Genomic DNA, 27,291 nt, shown 5'->3' with positions numbered 1-27,291 from the left:
GTTAATTGATATAAATACTTACCTGACTATTCACTTGCTGACTCGGAAACGACATCAACACGAAAAATATGTTCGTGCATGACATTTTTTTCGGTTTCCTCAAAATTTTGGTATTATGTATATTATCCAGGGATGGAAAAAGTATGCAGTTCCATACCAAATTCATTTCGCAAAACTCAGATGTAAATTTTTCACCCTAAAATGTTGAAATTTTAAAAAATTAAAGTTGACAATTTTACTTAGAGATTATTTTATTTTTTTAATTTTCCGAGAACGAGGCCGTTATTTCCACCACTGAAAAAGTCCACTGAATGCATCACCGCCAATTAAGTATTTTAAACGTACTTTAAATATTTTCTTATAGCAAGTGAATTTATTTTGCTTAAAAAGACATAAAACCTGTGTCATAATAGAAACAAAAAATGGACTAAAATTCAAAAGAAAATGAATAAAAAATGAAATAAAGTTAAATAGTTTTACCTCGATGTTGTTTGTTTTAAGGAACACAAAAAATTGAAAATATTTCGTTTTTTATACAAAATTTTTATTTTTCCATGCAAATAACGTCTTTTTGAACTTTTTATATGTTTTCAACAAACAAACGATTTAACTCCTTGTGGATTGTTAGGTTGCACAAATTTTGTTGTCACGCAAAAATTTCTCGAACTGTTTTTTTTTTTCATTTTTTCATTAAAATAATTTTAACATTCACACTTTAAAAGTCTGTCAACTTAGGAGACAATGGAATCAGAGTTAATTTGATGTTTGTCATGCATAATTTTTTTTTATAACAAATAACCATATGCATGCAAAAAAATAAATTTTGAACAGAGACGCCCAGCGCAATTATTGTGCCTTTAGAAATACCAGGTAGACAAACTAAAATGTTTATCTTTCTAATAGAATTCTAAAAATACAATTTAATTTAAAAGTAACATGCATGTTTTACAAAACCACAAAAGTCAGAAAAACTTGTTTCCTTACAAATGGAAAGTCAGTGATAAATTACTATGAAAAAGGAGCATACTGCATAAAATGGACTGGAAAATATTATTTAGGACACAATTCCAGCCAAATTCCCTTTTCTGGTTGAGTACGTGTCCCTTTAATTAGCTTCAAGGGGACTTGAGTCTTTTCGCAAACTTCTAATGTGAAATTTAACAAAAGATAATAAAAGGCCACTTTCATCTGCATCAAGGCAAAACGTGATCCAATGCAATTTCGGGGTCCAATACCAAATGGCATATACATCGATGGATCTAATTTTTGCTTATTTTCCTCATTAAATCGTTCGGGATTGAATTTTTCGGGATCAGGATAACACGAAGGGTCCATTTGATATGCAATAATAGGAATCCATACATTTTGTCCGCGTTTGATGATAAACTCTCTACCATCGTCGTTATGTAGCTTGTAATCTTTGGTACAAACTCGATCTGTCAGCTCTGCTGGAGGCCATTTTCGAAGACCTTCCGCAATCACCATGTCAAGATATTTCATCTTTTGCAAGACATCGTAGGTTAATTTACTTCCCGCCAACGTTTCATGAACGTCATTAATTTCTGCAATAAGTTTCTGCTGAACGTCTTTGTTTGTTGCCAGTTCATAAGCAAGCATCGACATCACTGAGGAGCTCGTATCGTATCCAGCGAGGAAAAAAATCAAACATTGAGCCATCAGTTCATTTTCACTCCATTGACGACGGACGACAACACGACCAACTTCGGATTCCTCGACAGCAGCAAAGGAATCTTCTTCATCAAGTTTTTCTTTGATTTCATCATTTTTGAGCATTCCCTTTTTCAATTGCAACAACAAGTGGATCAAATCGGGACGAACAATTCCTAAGGTTTGTCGTACATTCATCGTGTGCGTAATAATACGGACAAAAAAATTCGTCGTCTTTTCTGCAATCACTCGGAGTCCTAAAAACTTACCGAGCTTCGGCAGCAAGAAAAGAATCATCAATCGAATGCCTGTCATGAATCCCTTAACATTCGTCATGGTGTCTGCTGTTACATAAAAATCATTTTTCTTCTCTTTCAGAGAGTTAACTTTGATCCCGAAAGACGTTGACGCAATTACATCTGTGGTAAAGCGGGAAAAAGTTTCTTTGAACTCAACTGTTCTCTCATTTTTCGAAACTTGCTTGAAATACTCAGCCATTTGTGCACCAATTTCCGACACAAGTTCAAACATAAAGCGCATTTTACTTCCTGTGAAAATGGGACTCAGTGTTGCTCGCATATCCTTCCACTTTTGACCTTTGAGATTGACAAGATTTTGCGAGATTAGCGGTTCCTTATCTTCAGTTATCACTTGTCGATGATCTAAAAATAAAAATTTATGAATTTGGCGACATAAATTAATTATTTGAAAAATTAACTGAACTATTTTTAAAAATTTTTTTCTTTCTTGAATTTTAATTTTTTTAAATCACGTGACTTAAATTGAATCAAAAATTTTTTTGTCCGATTTTAGATACATTTACTTAGTTTTTGACCCAAATATTTTTTTTTAATAACGAAAACAAAAATTTATTTAATGAAAGGAATAATCGATTAACGGTCAAAAGCGTTAAAAAATAGGTATGAAAAAACTTTTTGAATAAAATAATATTTTTTCTTCTCCCGTTATCATGAAAAAAAGTCAAATTGTTGTATTCTTTCGTTATTTTAGTTATACACTTTACCTGTGAAATAATCAAAATCCTTAATAGCAAGTTTTTTCGCCAATTCCGGATTTCTCAACATGTAAGTGACCCGACTTTGATCAAAAATTCCAACAATTGTGGCAGTAGGATATTTGTTATAGACGTCGATCAGGAAATCCCGCACTGTTGCTGTCGGTTTCAACAATTGCCATAAGGAACCCATGATGGGATATGGTTTCACGTAAACTATTCCTTGCTTTTCGAACAAATCATAGCCAGTCCAAAGCCATTTGTAGTATTCAAAAGCCAGAAAAGTCGCAAAAACGACTAGAAAAGCAGTAACAACCATTTTGCTTGAGGTTTAATTCATAAATGCGATTTTTTTTATCAGACATCGACTTTATTGTTTTTATCAAACAGTAAATAAATAAAGCGGTATGACTCACAAAATGAACTCTTAATCGACCAAACAGATGATTTGGTGCGGAGATAATGAATAAATTCTGCGTCTCAATAAAATTATCAACAAACGCGACCTTGAGAATGACTTAATAAATAAAATCACATATGGTTTCGTATGTATTTCATCATATTCAGAATTCATTCTGGTCTAAAAACTGTACTTTTGTTCAGTATTATTCCAACCTGCGACGCGTGAAGTCTTTTTTTGTTACTGATTCGATATCAAATTGATACCTTATCGTGTTATTGATAAAAAAAAATAACCGGTCACGCATCGTATATAATAAGCAAATAAGTGACACTGGAAAAGGTCAAAAATTAAATATCGATTCTAATTTTAAAGAAAAATGGTTGTCACTACTGGCATAATTGTCGTTGCCATTGTTTGGTTGGGCAATAAAATTTATCGTTGGATTTACGAAGGCTACGATTTATTTGAAAATCTTGGGATAAAATTCATCAAACCGGCTCCCATTTTGGGTTCAAATTGGCGACTTTTTTTTCGCAAAACTACATTGCGAGAAACAATTCTAAACGCCTACAATGCTTATCCGGATGCCTCGATTGTCGGTTTATTCGACATGAAACAGCCTATTTTTATGATTCGAGACCCAGAAATTGTGAAACAAATTACTGTTAAAGATTTCGATCATTTTGGTGGTAAGTTTATCTTGTGAACGAATTACAACTTGATTTGAGTCGATATTTCATTGTTGCTAGATCATCGTTCTGTTCTGGATGAGAAAAAAGAACCGTTATTCGGAAATAGTTTGGTCAACTTGAAAGGTCAGAAATGGCGCGAAATGCGAGCGACATTGAGTCCAATATTCACGGGCAGCAAAATGCGCCAAATGTTTGAGCTGGTATCGGAGATCGGAGCTCAAATTGCGGAATATTTCAAAAATGTCACAGACGAAGAGCGACACTTGGAATTCAAGGAAATGTTTTCTAGATTCACAAACGATGTAATTGCCACAGCTGCATTTGGGATCGAAGTTGACTCCTTGAAGAACAAACAAAACGAGTTTTTCGTTTCGGCAAAAACATTGATGGATTTTTCGAGTTTCTGGACAATTTTGCGATTCATGTTTCTCTTCATGTTCCCAAAAGTAGCGAAATTCTTGGGAATTCGCTTGGTTCCGGAATGGAAGACGAAATTTTTCCAAAGTATAGTAACAGAAACGATGGATTATCGCGAAAAGGAGGGAATTGTGAGACCAGATTTGATTCATTTGATGCTCCAATTGAAGAAAGGCATGTTAAAATTAAACAATAATGAAACGAAAGACTCGAACGATTCCTTTGCTGCTGTCGAAGAATCAGAGTTAGGTCGCGTGGTTGTTCGTCGTCAATGGTCCGATAACGAACTTATGGCCCAATGTTTCATCTTTTTCCTTGCAGGCTTCGATACATCATCAACTGCAATGTCATTTTTGGCCTACGAACTTGCCATCAACAAAGATATCCAGGAAAAACTTATTGCCGAAATTGACCAAGTGAACGAGGACTTGAATGGAAAACGTTTAACTTACGATGCTTTACAAAAAATGAAATATCTCGATATGGTACTCACTGAATCGCTCCGGATGTGGGCTCCTGCTGAACTTACTGACCGCCTTTGCCTCAAAGACTACAAACTCAAAAATGATCAAGGCGTAGAATTTACAATGAAAAAGGATCACGTTGCTTGGATACCCATCGGTGGATTCCATTATGATGCAAAATACTGGAAAAATCCCGAGAAATTCGACCCTGAACGTTTTAGTGATGAACATAAGTCAAATGTCAATCAAGGTGCCTACATGCCATTCGGAGTTGGTCCCCGCAACTGTATTGGATCGAGATTCGCTTTGATGGAAATCAAATGTGCTTTCTACTACTTATTGCTGAATTTTACCATTGAAACTACCGAAAAAACACAAATTCCCTTGCAACTAGAAAAAGGATTCGCCCAACGGCCAGAGAAAGGAATCTGGCTGAAATTGGAAAAGCGAAACAAATAAATTTTAAAAAATTGTCAAAAATAAGAAATTATGTGTTGCTGATTATTGTTCTCATGATAAAATGAAAATGACGCCAACAAATTATTAATTAGGCAAATAAATTTTTATGTATTTATTTTTGTCATTGATTTTATCGAAAAAATTCAGGGTGAAAAATAAAAATTTAATATAAAATGAAAACATTTTCTGACATTTTTTGATTAAATATTACTGTTTAGTGTTTACGTTAAAATAACACAAGATAAAGAAAAATTCGCTTAATTAAGGCGTCATCCATTCATGGCGTCGGATGTTTAAATGGGGTAGAGTTCATTAGGCGTCATCCATTAATAGCGTCGGCAGTTTAGGGGGGGTGGGGTCCATCAAATTTACGACGGATTTCGACGAGGGGGGGAGGGGGGTAAACAGAAATGTACGACGTCGTAAAAATATGCCATATTCACGATATAAAAAATTTTCTTTTTGAATTATTTAAAATAATTTTTGAAGTATTTCAGACTTTGTAATCTTTTTTTTCAAATTTTCATTAATTTGAGTTTTTTTTTTCAAATTTCTTACGAGCTTTCATTGAAATTTGAACTGGTACTAAAAATTTCCTTTTCAGTGAGAGGGGGGGGTGTCATGTTAAAAAACACGTCGTAAATTAGGGGGGGTTGTTAAATTTCGACGGTTTACGATTATAGGGGGGGGGGTGGGGGTCAAAAAATGCCCTATTTTTGCCGACGCCTTTAATGGATGACGCCATTATATCTACGATGGATTCCAACCAAAAGGGAAAATCAGTCATATATTAGGGGGTCCCTGGATTCTGACACTTGCGTTAAGTAACTTTCTTTTAAGATATAAGATTTTAATAAAAAAATACAATTTTACGTTTTTTGGTCATACTTTTCAACTGACTCAAATTGTATGCAATTGTTAAATATGTCCATTAGTTCTAAATTAATAGAATCGAAATTGACTGAACAATCTTCTTGACGGCCGAACATCGATTTCAGCTGGACATATATATTGTCATATTCATTGCAGATAATATATAATTTACTGCTGTCGTGTCTTCATGTTGTTCACCCACGAATAGTTGCACTTTCGCACATTAGCACTATTCTGTGTGGAATTGTATTGCGTAAAACATATTTGGCCTTAAATAAGAACAAATAAAAAAAAATATAGAACAAACCTTGCAAACAAATAAATTATTATATTTGAGGAAAATTAATACTAATATCATTGTCTCCTTTTGCTTTAGCTCTAGCATACTGTTTTGAGGCTTTTCTATTTCCAATGACGAATTCTTCCTTTGGTACTTCTTTTTTTAATTTTCTTAGTAGCAGTCAAATTCAATCGACCGGTCTTTTATACAATTGGCGTTTTTTTCTCTTTTTACTACATAGTTATACAAAGCAATCATAGCCAATACTAAAGTAAATGGACTAAATGATTTGAGAAGTTATTACTGTAAAAAAACGACGAAAAATTTTATGACGTATTTTTAACATGCTGTGAACAGGGAATTCTTTCATATAAGTTCAAATTATTAATGAATAACCCCATAAATACTTAAAAAAAGTTTACCTTTACAAAGTATTTTAAAAGTTTACATTTTTATGGAAATCTGTTTTATATTTTTTTAAAAATTTTATTAGAAATTAGGAAATTAATTAGAATTAAATTAGTTGTGGAAAATTTACAAGTTTCAACGTTTAGGTTTGTAGAAAATAGATTATTTTCGCTTTTTGTTTAATATTTTTTTTTAAATAACTTGTAATTGTTAATAAATTGTTGCATATTAAAATTATCCAAAATTGGATTGGATACTGAAAAAACACAAATTCCGTTGCAGCTAGAAAAAGGGTTCTATCAAGATAAGGAAATCTGACTAAAATTGGAAAAGCGGAACAAATAAATTTTAAAAAAATCAAAAAAACCGCATATTTAGTATAAATGACGTCTGTGAAATATGAAATAAAATCCGCAAACAAACATTTTTAAGTAAAAAAAATCAACACGGTAACTTTACCTCTAATGCACATTTTTTATGCTGTTTTATTTATATTGGCATGAAAAGTGCTTTTTTATTTTAAGAGAATGAGTTATCATCGAGGAAGATCACAAAAATACCTACGCGACATGTCGTGAATTACTGATAGCGTGTAGACAAAATATTTGATGGCAACAGCAGCAGCAACACGACATCAACGTCCGACACAAACTGTTTAAAGAGAAAAGCAAATAAGTCTCATTAAAATTAATTGTGTGCAACGTTGTGTATCGTCGTGTCCTTTTATCCTTCTCACTCTCTCCTTCGGCAAAAAATATATTTTTCAAAGGAAATTTATGTCACACTTGCTTGACTTCAATTATTATGGAGAGCCTTATCTAGATGTATGGGCATTGAACGATAGATTTGTTTGTTATTCTCACGCAAATAGAGAAGAACCACTCATAATTTCTAAGATCATCGTTTCTACGAAACCGTTCACTCCATGAAATATTTTTTCTGTTTATTCCCTGCGCACCTCTATACATTTTACGCTTAGACATTATCGTTTTATTTGTTTTTTGTTTTGTTACACTGCAAAATAAGCAAAGAGCATTTCGGGGAAGATGTGAAAACAATTTCGAACCTCAAAAGTGCTTCTCGAAGAAATTTATTGAGTGAGTTTTTCAAGAGTAAAAACGCTTATTTCGAAGAAAAAATGCGCTATTATCCTGAAACGAACGGTAGTCGTCTGCAAAGTTACATGGTTTAAAATTTTTTACAGGTCACGTGGTTTAATTTTTTTCAATTCACGTATTTAAAAAAAAAATTGGAAAGCACGTGGTTACTAAATTATTTTTTTTGTTTCGATAATTTTTAATGCGCAAAAAGCCACGTGGTTAAAATTATTAGTTAAATATTTAAACTGAAATGCGGTACCATCGTTGGTTATTCTCCGATCGACAACCCTATAGATTTTTTTTATATTATTTCCCACGGACACAAATTTGTAACCTTCCTTTTATATCCGCCACACACCGTTTTTACCCATTTTTACGATGCATAATAATAAAAGTAAAACGTCCTTGAAACGAATATACATACTTTCCTTGCCTTTTCTGTTTCGTTCCTTATCAATCCGATTTTTCACGACTTTTAAAAGTCTTTCAAAAACGCTCAAAAAATTTTTTCAACAAAAGAATAATCAAATAAAACCTTTTATCGTTTCAGAGTCAGCAGCAAGTTGTCAAAAAATAAAGCGGAACCTGTGAGCAACGAGATTTATTGCAAAAGAAAATAAAGTTATATTTTATTGTTATTGCTGGAAAAGAAGAAGAAGAAGAAAAATGATAAAGAAAACAAAAACAATAAAAATTAAACAGAAAATCAGTGTCTGTTAGTGTTTGGGTCAATGTCTCAAAGCTAATTTGGATTATTTCTGGATAAAAAAAATACGAAAAAAAAAGATGAACAGAACGACAGTGGAAGTAACGGTGTCTCCATCCCCTAACACGAAGCGCAAACAAAAACAACTGGGACCAGCACCTATTGCATCTATCGACTCGATTGACATACCGGATGAGGTGAGACACAAAGTACGTATAAATATCACGCACTATTACGTCTAGAGCTGCCAGACAAGCAAGCAAACAAACATGCCTCGCATACACACACACAGAAACACGTAACTTTTGTTGTTCATTGCTCAAAGCTTTATTTTCAATTTAAAAATTAATTCTTTTCATTTATTGTTGCTCTCGCTTTTCTTCTGCTTCATACTTCTTCGTTTTCGACGCGTATCGTAGAAATTTATCAAAGAAGACCCTTTCCCTACACACACACACACACATTCACAATATGATCATTTTTAAATGAAAAAATAAACATGTGATTGCTCTTTAAGCTACCATCATTGCTTTGCTTCTGCTTTTCACGTTCGTGTGCGGACGCTCGATGCGCATGCGATTTACTAGTCTCGCTCACATTTTTCCCCACCTTGTTCACGTTCGGCTCATGTAATTAACGGGCTCTTACGATTTTTCACTCGTGCTCAGTGCCGTCTCTCTTTCTGCCGTGTAGATAACGCATTTTATCTTGATGAATGAAGGCGCCCTCCCGATATCGCGGAAATCGACCCTCTTAACAAACGAAGGTACCGAGAGAAAAATCCACCATAATTTTCTCAGTTAGCTAGGAATTTTCATCGAGTCAATACTTTGTGTGCTCATAAACAGTTTAGAGGAAAAAAACATCATTGCACTTTTTTGCTTCATTTTGACTGAATGTGATGTAAAACGGAAATAATTAGTGAAAAAATTATCGCAAACGTGCAGTTACATGAACGTTAAAGGCGAAAAATACAATTTGAAGCAGTTGAATATGGCCAAGAATGTGTTTGGAGGAATTATTGGGTAGCTAATTGCTCAATAAAAAAAATTAAATTGTTAAATTTTTGATGTTTCTTCCTCGTATGTGTCTTTTTACTTATTAATCGTACCTAGTTGTTCCCTCATTTGTATATGTGGTGTGTGTTTTAATCAAAAAAGTTGTTAATTGCTTACACAAAAGCAAAGCTCGAAAGGAAATAACAAGAAAAAACAAGAGAAAATTTGGTGGCCCAGAAAAATATTAATATCTCCGTACGTCGGTCGGTCGTTACCTAAAAAAGTAGTCGTGCGTCGTCGTACGAAATTCATGGAAAAGTATTTAAAGGGACTACTATTCCCTCAAGATCTCGAAAGAGGATATTGTTGCCCAGTGATGATGAAGGAATTTAAACAATTACATACACACATACACCTACTCTCACACGCTCCACGCACGTATGACCTATAAAAATGTTGCAAAAATGTGTTGTCTTCATTCCTTATTGTGTCAAGAAAAAAAACCGAAAATAATTCCATGTACCAAGAAATGTAATAATGTGCATGAAAATGAGTGAAAATTCTAGCAAGCAATTGAAAAGCAATTAAATTGTAGTAAAGTAATGACGTGTAGTAAGAGCTTGGCTCCTAATTAATCTAAAGTATCCAATCACCTAACAAAGTAACGAGTTTGTGTACATCAAAGTTCTCCATTCATTTACAAAAAAATTAAATATAAAAAAATTCTAGATGGAATCTCCGCCAGATTCTCTGCCCCAAATAAGAGAAACCACGTCTGTGGATCCGTCGACGTCAAGTAACAAACCAAATAATACAAATAATAGCAAATCAAGGCCAAGTCCTATTAACACAAATGTACCAATTTCACTAACTTCAACGGCAACATCATTTTCATCATCGACAACACGAACCACGACAACAACCGTTTGTGCTGCTCAGACATTGCATACTCCGACGACACCACGCATTGACATTAGTAGAGCATCTAGTTCGTCGCATCACGATAGTCGGGAGAGTAGTCCGGAAAATGTCTTTGATCAGGTAACTTTTAATTTGTACTACTTCATTTCCAAAATGATGATGATGTTAGCTCGCCTCCCCCCCGTAGCTCCATTTATCACAAATCCCACAACTATCTGTCATGCCATGTCATAATCATGTGTGTACTAAATTCTGCAGCTTTTTGTAGGTCAAAGTGTTTGTTTTAACTTTTTGTTCCATCTGAAACATACAATCATTTTTGAAATCACACACAGAACAATTCAACTAGCGAGGTACATGACAATTGTGTGATTATCGATTTTATTTTGATATTTTTTTTACACAAAATGAAGTTTTATGTAGACATCAACGTCGAAAGTTGTGTTCTTTTTTGTAAAATTTACAGTTTAATTGACTTCAATATGATTCTAATTTCCATTCTTCAGAAGAATTACATAAATTTCGTTCTGAATTGTACAAACAATCACCTGTTAGTTACTTGAGCAAAAACACAAAATTATTGATTTCCCCTATTCCCTTTGTCTTAATAATGAGAGAGAGAGGAACAATAAAGTAGAGCCCATAGTTTTTTTTTTGTATAAATAATCAGGTAACTGACCCATTTTTGAGTATTTTCACTCTGGTTATCACTCACAAAGAAACAAAATTTGGCACTGAACTTACTGAAGGTGAATGACTTCTCCTCTACGTCAAAAAAACATCTAAAAAGGATAAGTTGCGAAAAAATAGAAGGAAGAGAAACAAAAATATTCTAGAATTACATTGTCAGAATTAACCAAATCGCTTTAACATTTTTAAAAACTTATTGAAAATGATAGAAAAAAAAAGTTGAGACGTATTAAGACAATTTTGCTCCTTTTATCATCTCAAAATTATTGTACAAAAATATTATCAGAAATAACACAAAAAATTATGAACAGCTCAATAAATTGAACTCAACCTACTAACCAAAAAAATTAGGAAAATTCGAAAACAAATAATTTTTTAAAAATTCATAGAAAAAATGTAATAGCTTTAAAATTCAAACTTTCTTTCGTTTTTTTTTTGCTTTTACGAAACCAAATTCGAAACCATATTTAAAAAAAAAACACTAATCCTTTACTTTTAAAACGATTGATATATTAGAATCGAGTCATGTTCAGTTACTCGTTGCTGTTGGTTGACATGCATGCATAATCTGATGTCTAGAGTAAAATACTGGCAAAGTGAAAGATTAAACGGAAAAAATACAGATGTAAGGAAAATTTCAACTCTTTCCGATCGTTACCTAGGAAATAGAAAATTACGCTATTCAGAGAAACATTTCCTAAGAAGAAGATTAGCTATTTATGTCAATTCACAGACGTTTGAAACGCATTTAAAATATATCAGGAAATGAAAAAACGACTGTAATGTAATTTAATTGATATTCCATTTATTTATTTTTTATTTTATTCCTGACAAAAAAAAAGTTAATTTTCTTTTAGAAAAGTTGATCCCCGACTGTCTTTTCGTGTGTCTTTTGAGATTAAAATTGAATTATGAATTCATATTTCTCACACAAAGACAAGCAAAACGGAAAATATGAATTTAATTTATTTTTTGGAATTTAATTAAATAAATTATGTATAGAATTAATTTCATATGTATATTCAATTCACAAAATATTTTCGTATTTTATTTTTTCTTTTACTTTTCAAAAGCTGAAAATAATGTAGTTATGTATCCTGAATTAAAAAATTACTTTTCGAATAGTGTTGAAACCGAAAAAAATAAAATCTTAATATATCGTTATTTTTTTACTCATAAAAATAGAATGAGAGCAATAAACTGAAGACTACATCAACTTTAAATAATGTCATCATTAAAAATGTTAGAAAAATATAAAAACGTAAAAATGGCTCCGATATGCTTTCGTTCGTAAATATGTACTTATCGTTATGGAAAATGCACTTTTTTATTATTTTGCCTTGAATTAAGTTCAATGACACCTTTATTTTATAGGAAATGTTTGTATTGCAATACATGTCTGTAACAAGTTGCAGGGCTTCTCAAACATCTAGATTTTACAATTTTTGCACAAAAGAACCTATTAACGAATCAGTTAGCTGTTCAAGAGAAACAGTTGAAAGTATTTTCTTTTGAAATAAGAGACAGAATGAATGGAACGACTGCATGTCTTCTTTTGCTTTTGAGTGTCTCCTGTTGAAAAACGAGAAAATTCATTTTTATAATAAAATGAACAGAATTTCTTCAATTTATAATTTATCAGAACGAATATTTCTTTCTCTTGTTTAAAATGTAAATGATTTTCTAGCTTCAAATTTCATAAAAATTATTAACAACTCTCAATCATAATAAGAAATGTGCACATTTTTTTGATTTTGTTCATAAAATATTGAAATTGTTCAAAGCGCAGAATTTCTAACAAAAATTTGATAATTGACTGTTGAGAAATCATTTATCGAAAGTTTCTAGAACACTTTTTATTGATATGTTAGCCTAAAAAATGCAATAGGAAGCATCTGGTTACTCTCTGCATTTCACACAAAGAAAATTCTATCATATGTTTGTGATGCAATACAAATTATGACTACCTTTAGCCTTGCAATAAGATATTTGTATAACTTCATTTACCTTCTGTTAAAAAATAAAAGAAACTTGAGTCGAATTGATTCTAGTTGGTCTAGTTGCAGTGATCAAATTAGCAAAAAAGCATAAAAGAAAAAACTTTTTCTGCTTTCTGTTTTACTTTTTGATGTCGCAACGAACAAAGTAGCAACTTATTTTTCATTGGAACTTATTATGTGTCTGAGAGTCATATTCGCTACAAAATTTATACGAAAAAAAAAGAAAAAAAGTAAATTACATTATTATTAACGTTGTTGAAAGGGTTATGATTGTGCTTTAGTCGTTTACTCGTTGTGTTGTTTGGCAAACTTCAAAGCTCTGGAACACTGTTGGAAGGTATCCATAATTTATTTATATTCTTTGCACCGCAATGCAATGTCTCGTTCATACTCTTTGCTAGACAGAACAAGACACAAAGTGTTCAAACTGATCCAATCACGTGCGTCTCTCAATTATTAATTGAATTTTCCGATCGCCGTCGCCGCGTGTGAAAGTTACGTCGTCGTCGTCGTCACAACTTGTTTGAGTCGTCTTCACTATATTTATTATTGGAGTAAATGAAAAGGAAAGAGAGGGTGAAAAAACGTAAGAGACAAACTTACTACACAATCACGGATGAATCTACGAGGAAACTTGGTAGAAATAGTTCAATGAAATAAAAAAGTTTGCCAAAATGTAAATTTTATGGAAATATATTTAGTGACTGGCAAAAGAATATCAATTACGACCATCGTAAAACGATAAAGTTTTTTTTCTTCTTTTTCTGTTGTGTGTTTTAGTGCCGAGACTTAATGAAATGAAAATTTAAAAAATCAATGTCGTTACATCAGAAGAAAGTTTTCATCCCTGTTTTTTTTTCTTTTCAATAAAAAATATAAAAATAGATAGAAAGAAAATTCTATAAATAACTAATCAAAAGAAAAATTGAGTTTTTGGTGTCAAAAACGCTTCTATTATTACTCGTAAAACTTGATTCAAGTCGAACAGCAAATCACTACCAAAATAGGTCTTCGTCGAATTCATTTAACAAATCAACAACTTAACCAACGTTACACAAGAATGACACAAAAATCAATTGTTTGATATGAAACGCAAATTTTTTTGTTCCATTTTTGTCGATTTTTCTCTTTTTATTTTTGTTCCGTTAAAAATAGACTTTTTATTTCAATCACAATTCAAATAATACACACTAAGCTTCTACTTTTCTATCGTTTTTGGATTATTTTAGGTTGGAACGGGGACACTAATTGAGAGTGGATTTAAAGAAGAAGGCGCCATGGATTTACGAAGCTCAACGGAGGAATTGTATTTTATGGAACCGGACAAGGAAAAAACAGAAGAATGCGAAAAACCACATCCAGTGAGTATAAATCATTACTATTTTTTCTCCAAAAATGTCAAGCCATCAAATTAAGAATGAAGCGAAAAGATAAAAATGTTACGTTTTTCCTTCGACGTGACGTGTGTGTGTGTCGACATCGACCACATGTTGATTCAAAAAATAAAATTTTATGGCGAATTCTTGCGTTTTAACGGTGTTACTTTTTGCACGTTATCCAAAAAAAGACAGATTGATAAAAATTTCAAATGAAAGTAATTAAGACAGAGATCGTTGCTTGTGTCCTCGACAACATTTTTCCTTGTTAGATAAATTAAGGTTTTGATTGACAAGTTTATTTTTACGTCATTCAAAGTGGAAAGGAGCCACCTGGTGTTTCGTTCAAGTTCATTATCGTTATATTGATTTTTGTTCTGTGGAATTAGAAAGAAAACGAAACGACGTGAACGTGATTTTCATGTTAAAAAAATTATGATAAGGATGTTTAACGCACATTATGACGAATTCAGTCAAGGACCTGAATTACAATACGGACGATTTTATCTTTTACGTGAAACTTTTTTCAAAATCAATATTCTTTTCTCCCCTTTGTCCTTGTTCTTGTTCGCAAAAAAAAAATGTGAATGTCTGTTTGCATAACGATAACAATCATATTTTTTTCCTTTTTCCAGGCACAATGTCGTTCTCCGGTGATTTTCAAATTCGACGACCCTCAATTGTTGCTACAGCAACATCAACGCAAAGACTCTGCGAGTTCCGAAGTTGCGGGATTTCTCTGCATATCAGGACGCTCAAGTCGAATATCCAGTGTCGGAAGTCAAGGATCTGGCGTGAGTCGATTATCGGCAATATCTGGTGTCTCACGGTCACCATCGCCACATAAAATGCTCGTCGAGACATCTTTTTGCGGTCCAAAGCCCCTGCAAGATGGTGTCGAGCAGTCGACAGAACCGAATGTCGAAGCCTTGGAGCAAATTGTCATGGCACGTAAACACGATCCAACCCAAGTGATTTTAGCGGAAGGTGTGCGAGTCGATTCGTCCACTCCAAAGCGGAAAATCGTTCCTCCCATGGACGAAAAAGCGGAAAAGAAAGCCGACGTAATACATAAAGCACCGGAAGTGAGAATTACCAGACCATCAGTTTCGCCGAGTGGTGGTGGTGTAATTGCGCGAGGCGTTGCCGCAGGAATTGCCGCTCAGAAATTGAACGCTAAGAAAGAGCAACCGTCAAAAGTCGTTGTTGGCGTTATGCCAAGTGGAACGGAGTACGTTCGAATCAACTTGAAACCGGATGTTTTGTATCCGGACAAAGGAGTTGCACCTGGCGAAAAAGTTGTCGATGTCGCAGAATTGCAAAAGAAACCAGGAACACTGAATCTCACAAGAGAAAGTCGAAAATCAGCACAAGAACAGCGGATACAAAGTGTAAGTCCAAAACCAGCTCGTCATCAAGCACTGGCAAAAGACTCAGGCAGTCGATCTCCGTCGCCAGCTCTTAATATCTCGCGCAAAAGTTCATTTTGTTCGCTCTTCAAGTCAAACAAAGACACCACTGCGAGTCCAGATTCGCCTACGGTTCGTGATCGATCGCGTTCACGCAGCAAAGGTCGAGATTCGATGACAAATGACTCAATTTCGGGAACGCCGAGCAAACAAAAGTCAGTATTAGCAATCTTCAAGCCTAAAAGAAGTGGCAGCAAATCAAAATGTTCGTCGCCAATTGACCCAGAGCTCTCGAGCGGTGGCGATGTACAAGAACACATTCACAAGCCAAAACCGACTTACAAGCCACCTGGAAAGGAACATTTGAAATACTACGAAAGCGGCGACGAAATTGTGATTCCATTGCACACGCCACCCGATGAGAAAGATTTGCCAGCGGGAAAACGGACGACAACTGCTCGCATTGAATCGACTCCGAGAATGACTGTTCCTCCCCCGCCACCGCCTCCAATGCCGCCAAAAGTAAGTCCGGTGTCGTCAAATCACTCGACTCCTGTCAAAGGTGGCATTCAGGTACTGCCATTAGGACCGCCGCTTGGTCCCATTATCCTTAAGCGAGTGGACGATGAGAAGGAGGAAAAAGTCGAGAAACCGAAGGAAAAGCCAAAAGAAGAAACAAGAATGAAAATTCCGGATGGTGTGCAAGTTTTGCCCCTTGGGCCTCCGTTAGGTCCAATTTTCTTGAGAAAAACGCCGGAAAAGCCCGCTGAACAGCCAAAGCCTAAGCCGAAACCCCTAATGAAACTGAAGCACGTTGAGCAGCCGGATGGAAGCATCATTATTCCCCTCAAGTCGCCTTCCGATACGGAAAAGGAAGAGAAAATCGTCGATGATAAGAATTGGAGCATCGAAGTGCAGCGACACAGTTCCCAAAGCAGCCAAGAAACCGTTATATCCTCAACTCATCTTCACTCTGGTGATGAAAATTCTGCCTTACCCAATAATTTTAGTACGAATTCGTCGCGAAACAACAGCAATGCATCGCAAGCCAACGGTGCATTACCGTCGTCGCAAAACCATCAACAGCAAGAAAATAGCAATAAATCCCTGTCCCCAGTACCTACGCCCGGAGCTCCTCCGCCAACACCAGCTGTTCCTTCGCAGCAGCAGCAACAGCAATCGTCACGCGAGAAAAAGCACATTCTCTTCTCGATGAAACTCGGTTCGGGCAGCGAAGATGGCGTTTTCGCCACGCAATTTAGCCTTTCCAAGACTGAGAGCTTATGCAGCCAACTATCCGAACAAACTTCCGTTTTTAACAGCCCAACTGAGAAAGATCCACCCAGTCAGCCGTCTTTTCAACGCTCCGACACAGTCGTGAAACGCGAAGACTCCTCAGCTTCATCATCGTCGGTCGTAATGCGTCGCAAAGATTCCAGCAATGACAGTAAACGAAAATCACATCGTGAGATACCAGTGGTGGATGATCCAGAGCTACCACCTCAGGCAGAACCAGTTGAACGATCTGACTCGATCAGCAAGAAAAAAGGTGAGGATCCCAATAGTCGACTCTCACGTTACGTAGACCCCAATGAAATTATCGAAGCTCAAAAGAAACTCGAAACGTTGCGTGCTAAGAAACGCGAAGCAAAACGTTTGGAGGAAGAAGAACAAGAAAATAAACAAAAAGAACTGGAACAGCAAAAACAAGTAACTGTCGAAATGGAAGTGCATCAGGAACCGAAAGAGCCCGAAGAACTAATTGCTCAACAACAGTCCTTGGACATTCCGAAGCCGTCATCGCGTGAAAAGTCACTTGGTAGCTCGGCAGAAGATATTGTCTCGGAGTCGGAAAAGGAATCTGAAGCACCTTCCACGTCTGCCGTGTCAACACAACGTATTTCGGCACGCGTTGCTCGAGGCGCTCTGGAAGAAGAAAGTGCTGGTCTCGTGTTCCAGGAATCGTTCGACGATGAATTGCCTTATGTTCCAACAACACTGCCAGAAGAACGAGGACAAGGCGTCACGTTGATCCCCATGAAAGAACGTGCACAAATCGAGGTCGTCACGCATCCCGTTGAACGTCCGCGCTCTCGCACACCCATGAATCCCAGTCGCATGGATAACTACAGTGCCACATCGGCAGCCGACAGCAGTGATAGCAGCAAAAGTGGCGAAAAACTGAAAATTAGCTTGCCAAAGCGAACTGATTCCGGCAAAGATCGCAGTCGTCAAAGATCACCGAGACGCATCTCGAATGGGTCGGGCAATAAAACGTGGTTCGATTTTGGCGAGGCAGGTGGCGAGCAATCGGATGACAAAAAAGGATCGGCCACAGATGAGGAGCCACCTCCGCCACCATTGCCACCGAGAAAACCGTCGCAGCAATGGATCGACTTTGACAACATACCTGAGAAACGGAAACCCCCCAAGAGAATCACGACAGTTCCGACAAAAGAATCGTCGTTAGATAAAGGACACGTTGTTCAGTATAACTACGTAAATCCCGAGGAGTGTCAATGTGAGTGTCATCATGAGCACGGCCAAACACCATCGTCAGAAACTAAACAACAAACTCCCGGAGAAGAAGCACAACCTTTGTTAGAAGAAAGACATCGTTCAAGCAGTGCTTGCTCAAGGTATGTTACTTTCAACGCTTTTTAAAAATGAATTTTTACTAAACCTCATTACAGTGATCCAACAGTTGTTCAACGTCGATCTCATTCGCGTTCCCGGACACGTCGTGATGACAGTTCTGCCGAAAGAAAAACATCTCACAGAAATAGTAGCAGTAGTAATCGTTCAAGTTTGCTATCTCAGGTAACATTTTTTCATCTCTTTTTTCATGAAAATCAATTTTTAACTTTTATTTCCCACAGGACTCATCTCCGAATGAAGGCCCGTAAACGAAAATCAGAACAACACCATCATCGACAACGAACATTTCGCTCCGTTAAAACTTCAGTCTCGTGTCGAATTCAATGTGTAACGGATATATTATCGTTGAAAATGCTTCTAGATGGAAAAGTTGTTCCTTTTTCTCGAATTCTGCACGTAGATCCCGATTGTTAGACATCAAGTCATCACTCTTTTTTTACGTTTTCAAGGTAAATAACGTACATTTCATACAAAATGCATTTAATAGATAATAGGCCCAAGTAAATCTCTAATAAAAAGTCTTTTTAAAAAGTAATAAAGTAATTACGATTCAATTTTGTCATGTCATCGTCGTCGCGTGAGGATGCTTTTAGTGTACTATTTCACTCCTATGGAAACTTTTAATGGAGTGCGTAATATCAACTTTGATACACATCATAGTTATAAATTGTCGCTCGTTTCGAAGATGATGCACCAGATTTAGAACTTTTTATACAAAAATGAAATTACTTGATTCCATAAAAAAAAAATATTTAGAGATAGGAAAATTATAAAAAAATGTTCTTTTGTTTGAAACTTAATACGAAAAAAATATTAAATTCCTGAATTCTAAAACTGCGTTAATTTGCTCACCAACCAAATTTTGGGCTATTTTCGGATATAGGTATATTTCGTCGTAGACAAATTTAAACTTCAAATATATGTAAAAAAAAAATTGTTGCTGCTTGAAATTAAAAATCCTTTTGTGATTGTTATGGAAATTCAGAAAAAAATTTATCTAATAAAAAAATATATAAAAAAGTTAAGTAGGTTCTCGAAAAAATATAAACGTAGCTAAATTATTTAAACAATATTGAAAACAAATAGAAGAAAAATACAACAACTGATTGATATTTATATGATGATAAACTAAAAATCTACTCAAACAAATGAAAAGATACTAAATAAAATTGCAATCAAATACGATTAAAGTTCTAGTTATTCTTGCTAATATATTGAAATAAATTACTTAAAAATATAAAAGCTAATAAAAATAAAATATTACATTGAATTATGACGTTAAAAACTATTGTAGGTAAAAAAAATAATTAAATTGAAATTGAATAAAGTTTTAGTCTCTAAATGATTATTGATTATTATATTAACTTACATTACAAAAGAAAAATAATTAAATTAATAAAAATAATATACAAATATATATTTTCTTTTTTATTCCTCTAAATTTTTAGCCTGAGGTAGAATTTCATAGCAAGGACAGCCATCTGTGACACTCATCTTGCACAAATTTATTTTCCCCAAATAGATTGGTTTCATTTTTATCAAAACAACGATTCTAAAAAAAAAAGAATATTCGTAAATTGTTTTCCTCGAATATAATTTTATAATGTTTTACTTACAGCATCATCAATTACGGCGTTTGTTTCGTTATCTACTTCCAAATATAGCTTGTCTAATCGAAGAATCTCTTCATAAACTCTTATTTTTTCTTGTTTGTCAAAATTCGTTTCCAGTAGGAAATTAAGCACATAAAATAGCTTTTCCATAGCTATCGATGCAATAACATTTTCTGTAAAAAAATAGAAAAAAAATCAAATTTTTGAATTAATTTTAAAAAAGGTCCAAACTTACGATTATCTTGCTCTCCTGTCACCGCATTTGAAATGTCCATGGCTAAACTTGCGGTCTCGTATCTTATATCGGCTTCATCATCCCTTAAAAGCACAAAAAGCGACCAGAAGAAATATGAAATAAATGCAGTATCATTCTTTTTCTCACAAAGTTTTGTCTTTACGAAGCATTCTCTTAAAATTCGGATTCCAATCATTTTCATGTTGTCGCTGTTGTCAGGAGTAACTATTTCTGTCAAAAATTCCAAATCAACACTCTCTGGCAAGGAATTGCAAAGCCATTTTTCTATACATGCAAATAATGCTTCACGACTGTTTCCGCAATGCTCATCTGCTAATTTAATCAGCGACTTGTAGTCAGACAATTTTTTGTTTGTCATGAATTTTTGCAGATATTTTTCTGATTGTCCAATCAAGAGATAAGCCTTAAAAGTGCACTGATGATAAAAATTTTGGTTAATGACATCGATCAAATAGTCTCCAAATGCGTTTGATACTTGGATTGCACTCAAAAAAGCTTTCGTTTTATTGTTCCATTTTTCAATTAATTTACTGGAAATGGCAACTTCTAGATCAGGAATTTCCAAATCTTGTTGATCCACATTGTTTGTAATAAGTAGTAGTAAATTCAATATAGATTCTTGAAAATCGTAGCCGAAATTTAGGTTCAAGAGGTTTGAAAAGAAATTTTCCATTTTTTCAGCATCAACATCGATAGACGATAAAAAGTGATAAATTCCGTATTTTCGCATCATTATATCAAATCCTAAGCTGGGTTGCGTGTCTTTTGTCTTTACAATGGCTTCTATGACAGATTTTAGGTCCTCTCGATTTAGAGTCAGATGTGGATTTATTAAATAAATTTCTAACAAAATATCAATAAAAGTCCCAACTATTAAAGGGATATGTCGATAGCTATTTTGAGGTAAGTAATTATGAATTTTCATCCATATTTTAGTCAAGATTTCTTCATCTTTTGATGATTTTTGGCTCAGACTTCGTACGAGATAGAAAATTTGCAAAAGTACTCCATGATAACTGTTCACAGAAGTTTTTGAATCGTTCTCACTACAGACAACAGCCACCAGCTCCGAGATTCGTGTCAACACTTGATTCGGTGGTATGATTATCGGAATAATTTTAGCTGCTAATTGGCGAGTTTTCAGCTCTGCATTTGCTGTACATCCCGAAATAAGTGGAATAAATGCCGTCAATGACAAATTTGAATCAATTTCTTCCCACGATGACGGATAAAGTCTTCCCATTAGTAAAAGTAGTGAATGGAGTTTTCGACAACGTTTTCCAGCCTGCGATATTTTACGACTTTCAATGAGAATTTCGTAGAAAAAGTCGTATAATTCCGGATAACGTTGGAAAAACGTGCGCCCGGTCATTTTGTTTCTAATATTGATGACATCTGAATCTTTGTGTCGTTGAACACCAAAAACACGCAACATGAGAGCGGAAAATAGCAATGTAGCGGAATTGCGCTCAGCCCACGAATCGGCGTCGTAACCTTGAATTGCCACCACGAAACCTTCGGAGACATATTGGCCCACTGCTTGTGCAAGCTCGGAACATCGGTATAAGGCACGTAAAATATTCAAGGCATGTGTACGAGATTCTGGTACATTTCCTTGTTTAGCGATGAACAAAAGATTTTCCATGCAAAACTTTAAGGCGCTGGATTTTCCGACTTGCAATTCGGCCGTGACAAGAGCTTGCATCAAAAATGGCACGCCAGCACTGCGTCTCGTCGCACAGAGCTTTTCGACACTCATATCGAGTCCATTTGTGGAGATTGCTTCACCAGCAATTATTTTGATAAGGCTTTGCAACCAGCGCATTGGCAACGAATGAAGCTCCAGAGCATTGCATGACCACAATCGCAACGACAAACGAGTGAATCCGACATACGCTTGTTCAAAGGCACCGCGATGTTTCGTCTCTGATAGTAAAGTCGTAAAATGAGTCCCGATTGCAAGGATTTGTTCAACGGTAATGTAACCTGTATCATCTTTTTCAACACTCAATGGAGCTTTAAAGCTCAAATCGCCTAGCAGCAACGAAACTTCTTTAACAGTTCTCCAAGCACACAATAAAACCATTTGAGGAGTCACTTTATCCAACATTTGTTCGTCATTGGGATTCGCATAGGCCTTCATCGATGAAAAATCATTTGGCAAATGACCTTCTGGTGATGAATTGTTAACGATTGGCGCAGCCACTTCTGTTAATTTGTTACAAAATGGAATGAATCTCGTGAGAAATAATTTCCATTCTTCATTGCTCGGATCTCCTCTTGTCAACTCAATTCTGGACAACAAATGTCTTATAGCAAAAAGTTCTCCATACATTGGACATTGTGAAGCAGCATTAATTAAAGATTTTGTTGCGACATCAAAACTCTTGATCAAAAGCTTTTCTAGCCACAAAACGGCACTCAGAACCGAATAACTTTCATTTTTGTCCACAAAATTAATTTTTTTCCTATTCTCATCATCGATATGCACAAAAACGAGAAACTCCAAGTAATAAGCACCTGTTAACGATGTCATTGGTTTGCAACTTTGGATCATCTGTTGCACTGTTTCTACATTTACATCTCGATTATGCATGAATTCTTTTGGGCAACTTTTTAATAATGACACCGCATCGCTCTTGTTGCTTTCGTAGGTATCGTTACAAAGACTTAAAATCACGTCAAATCGCTCGATGCTCCACATTTCATGCACTAAACTCGGAAAGCTTTTCAAATTCTCATTCATTTGCAACAAAATCTTCAAACTAACGGTCCTTCGTCCAAAATTCGCTCCCACGAAGAAATTCGAAAAACAAAATGTAGCAAGATTATTAATAAAATCTTTGTAAAGTTTTCCTCTGACATCTTCCGGATTACGATTGAAAAAATTTAGTCCGTTCTCGATGCGGAACAAGCAATTTCGCATATGACTGAAAGTAAAGAAAAAAAAAATTAAATGTGAAAAATTGCATTAAGCTAATAAAATTTAGTCATTCGCGAGATTTAGTCACGGCATCATGCCTCATTTCATCGTTTCAATACTTTTGATGTTTGTGTTAGGAGCTCAGGGGCAATTCGGAGATGACTTTACGATAGAACGTCCTGCTTTATTGTCGAGACAACGCGGTATCTGTAACCACCCGGTAGATTGTGTGGCTTTTTGTGGCATCAAAAGTGAACTTTTTCGAGTATTTTATTGCCAAAATCATCGTTGTGGTTGCTCGAAAAAGTGATAAAAATCAATTTGGTGCTCAAGAAAATTAGATTTAAATGCTTGATTGCTGTTGATTTTTTCATTAAGTTGCTGAAAATGCATTTGAAAGCAATGACTTCTCAAATATTTCGATTAATTTTGCTAATTTTCCTGTTAGTGAATAGAATTTCTTCGACATTAAGATTTAAAAGACAATTACAGAACATTGTGATGGGCCAACTTAGTGAGAGTCCGCAAGATAAAATGGCGAAATTGATCTTGGAACGCACAGGTGATAAGTTTGAAGGACCAAAACAGGCAGAGTATTTGTCAGCAATTGAAAATCTATTAAATGAAAAAGGTGATAAAGGTTTAAATGATCCCGACAACGATTGGATTGGAATTGTTCGACAACGAGCTAAGGAGGGACGATTAAGGTATGACTAAAATTTTCGAAGTGAAAAAATAATATAAAATATTTTTTAGGCTTGGACGCTAAATAAGTACTTACCCAATAATTTGTGATCGGATTGCTGGAATTTCCGTATTGATATTGTGCTTCAAGAAATACAAAATACATTCAAACTCCTCCTGTGAGAAAATTTCCGTTAATCGATGAACTTCAACAATCAATTCCAACGCTGCCATCCGTACTTGTTCGTCGTTTACAACCATGGCTTCTTTAATAACTTTGAAAGGAATGATTGATTTCCAATCCGTTTGTGTCGAAATTTTTTCATTCAACACTCCCGATTTCTTTGCTGCTCCCAAACATGATAAACTTATGTCAATGGGAAGTTTCTCTGCTAATAACAACTCCAATATTCCGGGACATTTTTTAATTGATCGATGCAAGAGCTTCAATAAACTCTTTCTCAACTCCACAGCATCCGGTTTTGTGCCCGCTATTTTATCTAAAATTATTCGAATAAACTCTTGGAAGAAAATTTTCGTATCGACTCCGTTATTCAAACGACTTGTCATCAATTTCTCATAACATAAAACTGTCTCGGAATTTGTATTGAAACTTTTGGCATCTTCCAAGGCTTCAAGCAAAAATTTTTGCACATCCGGAATTTCTTTCGATACGAATTTTGCTCCTGCGATTTCGCAAACGCACGAAATGATGACACTTTTATGACGTTTGTCCGTTGAATCGGCCTTTATGATGGTAAATATTGTTGTTAGAATAGTTGGCAACGTTTTAAGGCCAATGGAAACAAGACTTTGAATAACTTCCTTCGCAGTATTTTTAACGGCATCCAAGTCGTGATCAAGCGAGAGAATCGCATAATCTAAACAAATATTCGCCATTTTCTCTGTTTGCTCCGTTTTCTGTAACATTTCAAGTCGTTTGCTCAACTGAGACACCGCACGTGCGATAAAAAGAGCCATTGATGAATCGTGTGTGCTGGAAATCATAGCTGGATGCAAAAATTCCAATATTTTCTCCAATGCATGTGGATAATCCGTCAAATATTCCTCACTCAGTTGCGTTATTACCCCAAAAACGATACACAAGTTAGGAATGGTTACATTTCCTTTTATCTTTTCCCGAAAGGGATCTTCTTTGATGCCTCTGTAAAAGTGAGCCGCAAGAATTCCAGCATTGGCTTTCGTATCTATCGGAATCTCAACTTCCGGAAACGGATTTAAAACGTATTTTAAATTACTCATCACTTCTTGAATAAATCCATCGTAGTTCATTGTTTTCCCAAATAACGTTACCGCATGAATTACAATTTTGATCAAGTTATGAACGGAACTGCAAAGCTCATTTTTTGTAGCTGGTGAGACATTATTTTGTCGTAATTCACGCAAATACCAACGAAGAGTGTAAGCAAAAGCTTGAAGAATTGGCTCAAGGGATTCTTGGAAAGCCATTATTCCACTTTTGAAGTTTTCTAATAATGCACCGACATTTCCGATGATTTCACGAAGCTCCGAATTGGAAATAGAAATGACATACTGACAGGGCTTGATAGCGTATAAAATTTCCGATTGTATGAATTTCTTTATGTCATCCACGAAAGAATTCTCATTGTCAATAATTCTAAAAAAAGAGAATTTTCTTTAGAAAATTTATGAAAAATATTGTAAATATACATTACTTTTGCAAACAATTCTTCACTGGATGCTTCCACGGTGTCAAAAAATAAATTTTACAAAACACTTCCAAAAAAGATTTCTTCGTGTTGTCATTTAATTCTGGTTTATAGGCGGTTTTTATCAATTGTAGCTGCTTTTCCACAAAGGCACATTCCGTGAATTCCTTGATGAAAGTCAAGATTTCTACAAAAAAAAACTAATATTTTTAATAGGAATTCAAAAAAAGTAGTAAATAGAATACCTGAAGTTAAGTTTTGTGGTTGTTCAATCACTTTAAATCGGATAACTTCTTGTTTCCAATCTGCTCGCTTGCTATTCTGCTCAGATTTTGTAGATTTAATGAACTTTATCCGTAAATCTTTCATTTTTTAATTAAAAAGTGTAAAAGAAACAAAGACACCGCAAGGAAAAAATGTAAACAAAAACACGGGACTTTGAGGTTAAGTAATTTAGTTCCAATTTATGCCGCAAAATAATTCAAATTTAAGTTCGACACCAAAAACGTTAAAATGGGCAATTCCAATTGTTTCCTCATAATGAATAATTTTCTGTATTTTAGTGATGAATGTGGGATGAATGAGACTATTTGCTCTTCAAGTTTACTGGTAGTTCAAGCTGGTCTTTTCTCATAGTTCCTTTATTTCAGTCAGGGAAAGTAAGAAAACTATTTAGTCCGCTTTTTCAAAGCCGTCTATTTATTCGAGACCTAGCATCCACATGAGAGTTGTTCATGAGGCACAGGGAAAGACTTTACAGAGTACGTTGGTTGTACATCACTCAAATTTCGAATTTCATCAATGAGATTTTTTATGGCTTTGTACCAATAAGGCCTAAAAAAGTATAACAATACAAATATAAACATTTAGAATAAAATTCGTCAATTCTAGAAGGTAATTTTTTTTTTGACAACTTTTCTACATTTAAGCTTTTATAACCATAACGTATCTTTTGTCTTTAAATCGGATAGAAAATGAATGCAAATATTTTTTTAATTCCATCAATAATTTTTTTATTGCATTTTTCTATTATAGTGGAGGTCTACACAAACCTACGTTTCTAAAAAACACAATTATATTTATTTTGATGTCAAGAATTCTTAAATAAGTTTTAAAAAAACTCATCATTCTTTTAAAATATGTGTCACTAGTATTACCGCATTTTATATCAAAATTATCATTATTCATTATCTTTAAATCACAAAAGTAATTCAATTTAATACACGAGCTCAAATCTCACACGAAGATGACGATAAATGAAAAAACAGTGTTAATCACAAGGTTACTTGCTTTCTTCTCATAGACAGATAGACAAGCTCATAATGTAACTAGCGACATAAAAAAATCCACAATTACTATTATCATCTGTTTTTTCTGTGTTATTACATCTTTCGATTATTTCACCGCTTTTCATAATGGTTTTATTATAGAAAAATTTATGCAGTGTGAATTATGTGACTTATACGACGTTTACGTTCGTGCGTTCGTTGGTAAGATGAAAGAAAGGCACTTTAATGAATGCACCATAAAACACAATAAATGATATTAAAATGTAGGTACACAACAGCATGGCATCAGGTAAATGTG

The 27,291-nt window shown here is 34.7% G+C and overlaps 4 protein-coding genes across 4 annotated transcripts; 2 read left to right on the top strand and 2 right to left on the bottom strand.

Annotated features, from left to right (window-relative positions):
• Window positions 1-632: 632 nt before the first annotated feature.
• LOC134837502 (cytochrome P450 9e2-like) lies at window positions 633-3,002 on the bottom strand. Its single transcript, XM_063852883.1, has 2 exons — window positions 2,693-3,002; window positions 633-2,330 (listed from the first exon to the last, which is right to left on the bottom strand). The coding sequence occupies exons 1-2, from the start codon at window positions 3,000-3,002 to the stop codon at window positions 1,051-1,053; spliced, it is 1,590 nt and encodes a 529-aa protein (XP_063708953.1). The 3' UTR covers window positions 633-1,050.
• A 308-nt stretch (window positions 3,003-3,310) lies between these two features.
• LOC134827114 (cytochrome P450 9e2-like) lies at window positions 3,311-5,309 on the top strand. Its single transcript, XM_063839668.1, has 2 exons — window positions 3,311-3,775; window positions 3,836-5,309. The coding sequence occupies exons 1-2, from the start codon at window positions 3,463-3,465 to the stop codon at window positions 5,116-5,118; spliced, it is 1,596 nt and encodes a 531-aa protein (XP_063695738.1). The 5' UTR covers window positions 3,311-3,462; the 3' UTR covers window positions 5,119-5,309.
• Window positions 5,310-10,134: 4,825 nt separating this feature from the next.
• LOC134837501 (titin) lies at window positions 10,135-18,785 on the top strand. Its single transcript, XM_063852882.1, has 6 exons — window positions 10,135-10,157; window positions 10,213-10,524; window positions 14,324-14,455; window positions 15,106-18,518; window positions 18,573-18,699; window positions 18,759-18,785. Exons 2-6 carry the CDS (start codon window positions 10,213-10,215, stop codon window positions 18,783-18,785), a joined length of 4,011 nt encoding a protein of 1,336 aa, XP_063708952.1. The 5' UTR covers window positions 10,135-10,157.
• A 1,031-nt stretch (window positions 18,786-19,816) lies between these two features.
• On the bottom strand, window positions 19,817-26,090 carry LOC134838358 (tRNA (32-2'-O)-methyltransferase regulator THADA). Its single transcript, XM_063853871.1, has 6 exons — window positions 25,950-26,090; window positions 25,711-25,891; window positions 24,111-25,652; window positions 20,386-23,336; window positions 20,154-20,323; window positions 19,817-20,089 (listed from the first exon to the last, which is right to left on the bottom strand). The coding sequence occupies exons 1-6, from the start codon at window positions 26,071-26,073 to the stop codon at window positions 20,000-20,002; spliced, it is 5,058 nt and encodes a 1,685-aa protein (XP_063709941.1). The 5' UTR covers window positions 26,074-26,090; the 3' UTR covers window positions 19,817-19,999.
• Window positions 26,091-27,291: the final 1,201 nt, after the last annotated feature.

The sequence above is a fragment of the Culicoides brevitarsis genome, chromosome 1 (assembly GCF_036172545.1).
Source record: "Culicoides brevitarsis isolate CSIRO-B50_1 chromosome 1, AGI_CSIRO_Cbre_v1, whole genome shotgun sequence".
Taxonomy (NCBI): Eukaryota; Metazoa; Arthropoda; class Insecta; order Diptera; family Ceratopogonidae; genus Culicoides; species Culicoides brevitarsis.
This window is presented reverse-complemented; position numbering and strand designations above follow the sequence as displayed.

Excerpts from the sequence above, each read along its gene's own strand:
- LOC134837502 (XM_063852883.1), bottom strand. The coding sequence starts at position 3,002 with ATGGTTGTTACTGCTTTTCTAGTCGTTTTTGCGACTTTTCTGGCTTTT. Across the intron at positions 2,331-2,692 it reads GGATTTTGATTATTTCACAG|ATCATCGACAAGTGATAACT; the intron begins GTAAAGTGTATA and ends TTTTATTTTTAG.
- LOC134827114 (XM_063839668.1), top strand. The coding sequence starts at position 3,463 with ATGGTTGTCACTACTGGCATAATTGTCGTTGCCATTGTTTGGTTGGGC. Across the intron at positions 3,776-3,835 it reads AGATTTCGATCATTTTGGTG|ATCATCGTTCTGTTCTGGAT; the intron begins GTAAGTTTATCT and ends CATTGTTGCTAG.
- LOC134837501 (XM_063852882.1), top strand. The coding sequence starts at position 10,213 with ATGGAATCTCCGCCAGATTCTCTGCCCCAAATAAGAGAAACCACGTCT. Across the intron at positions 10,525-14,323 it reads CGGAAAATGTCTTTGATCAG|GTTGGAACGGGGACACTAAT; the intron begins GTAACTTTTAAT and ends GGATTATTTTAG. Across the intron at positions 18,700-18,758 it reads GTTCAAGTTTGCTATCTCAG|GACTCATCTCCGAATGAAGG; the intron begins GTAACATTTTTT and ends TATTTCCCACAG.
- LOC134838358 (XM_063853871.1), bottom strand. The coding sequence starts at position 26,073 with ATGAAAGATTTACGGATAAAGTTCATTAAATCTACAAAATCTGAGCAG. Across the intron at positions 23,337-24,110 it reads ATCCGATCACAAATTATTGG|TCATATGCGAAATTGCTTGT; the intron begins GTAAGTACTTAT and ends CTTTACTTTCAG. Across the intron at positions 20,324-20,385 it reads GACAGGAGAGCAAGATAATC|AAAATGTTATTGCATCGATA; the intron begins GTAAGTTTGGAC and ends ATTTTTTTACAG.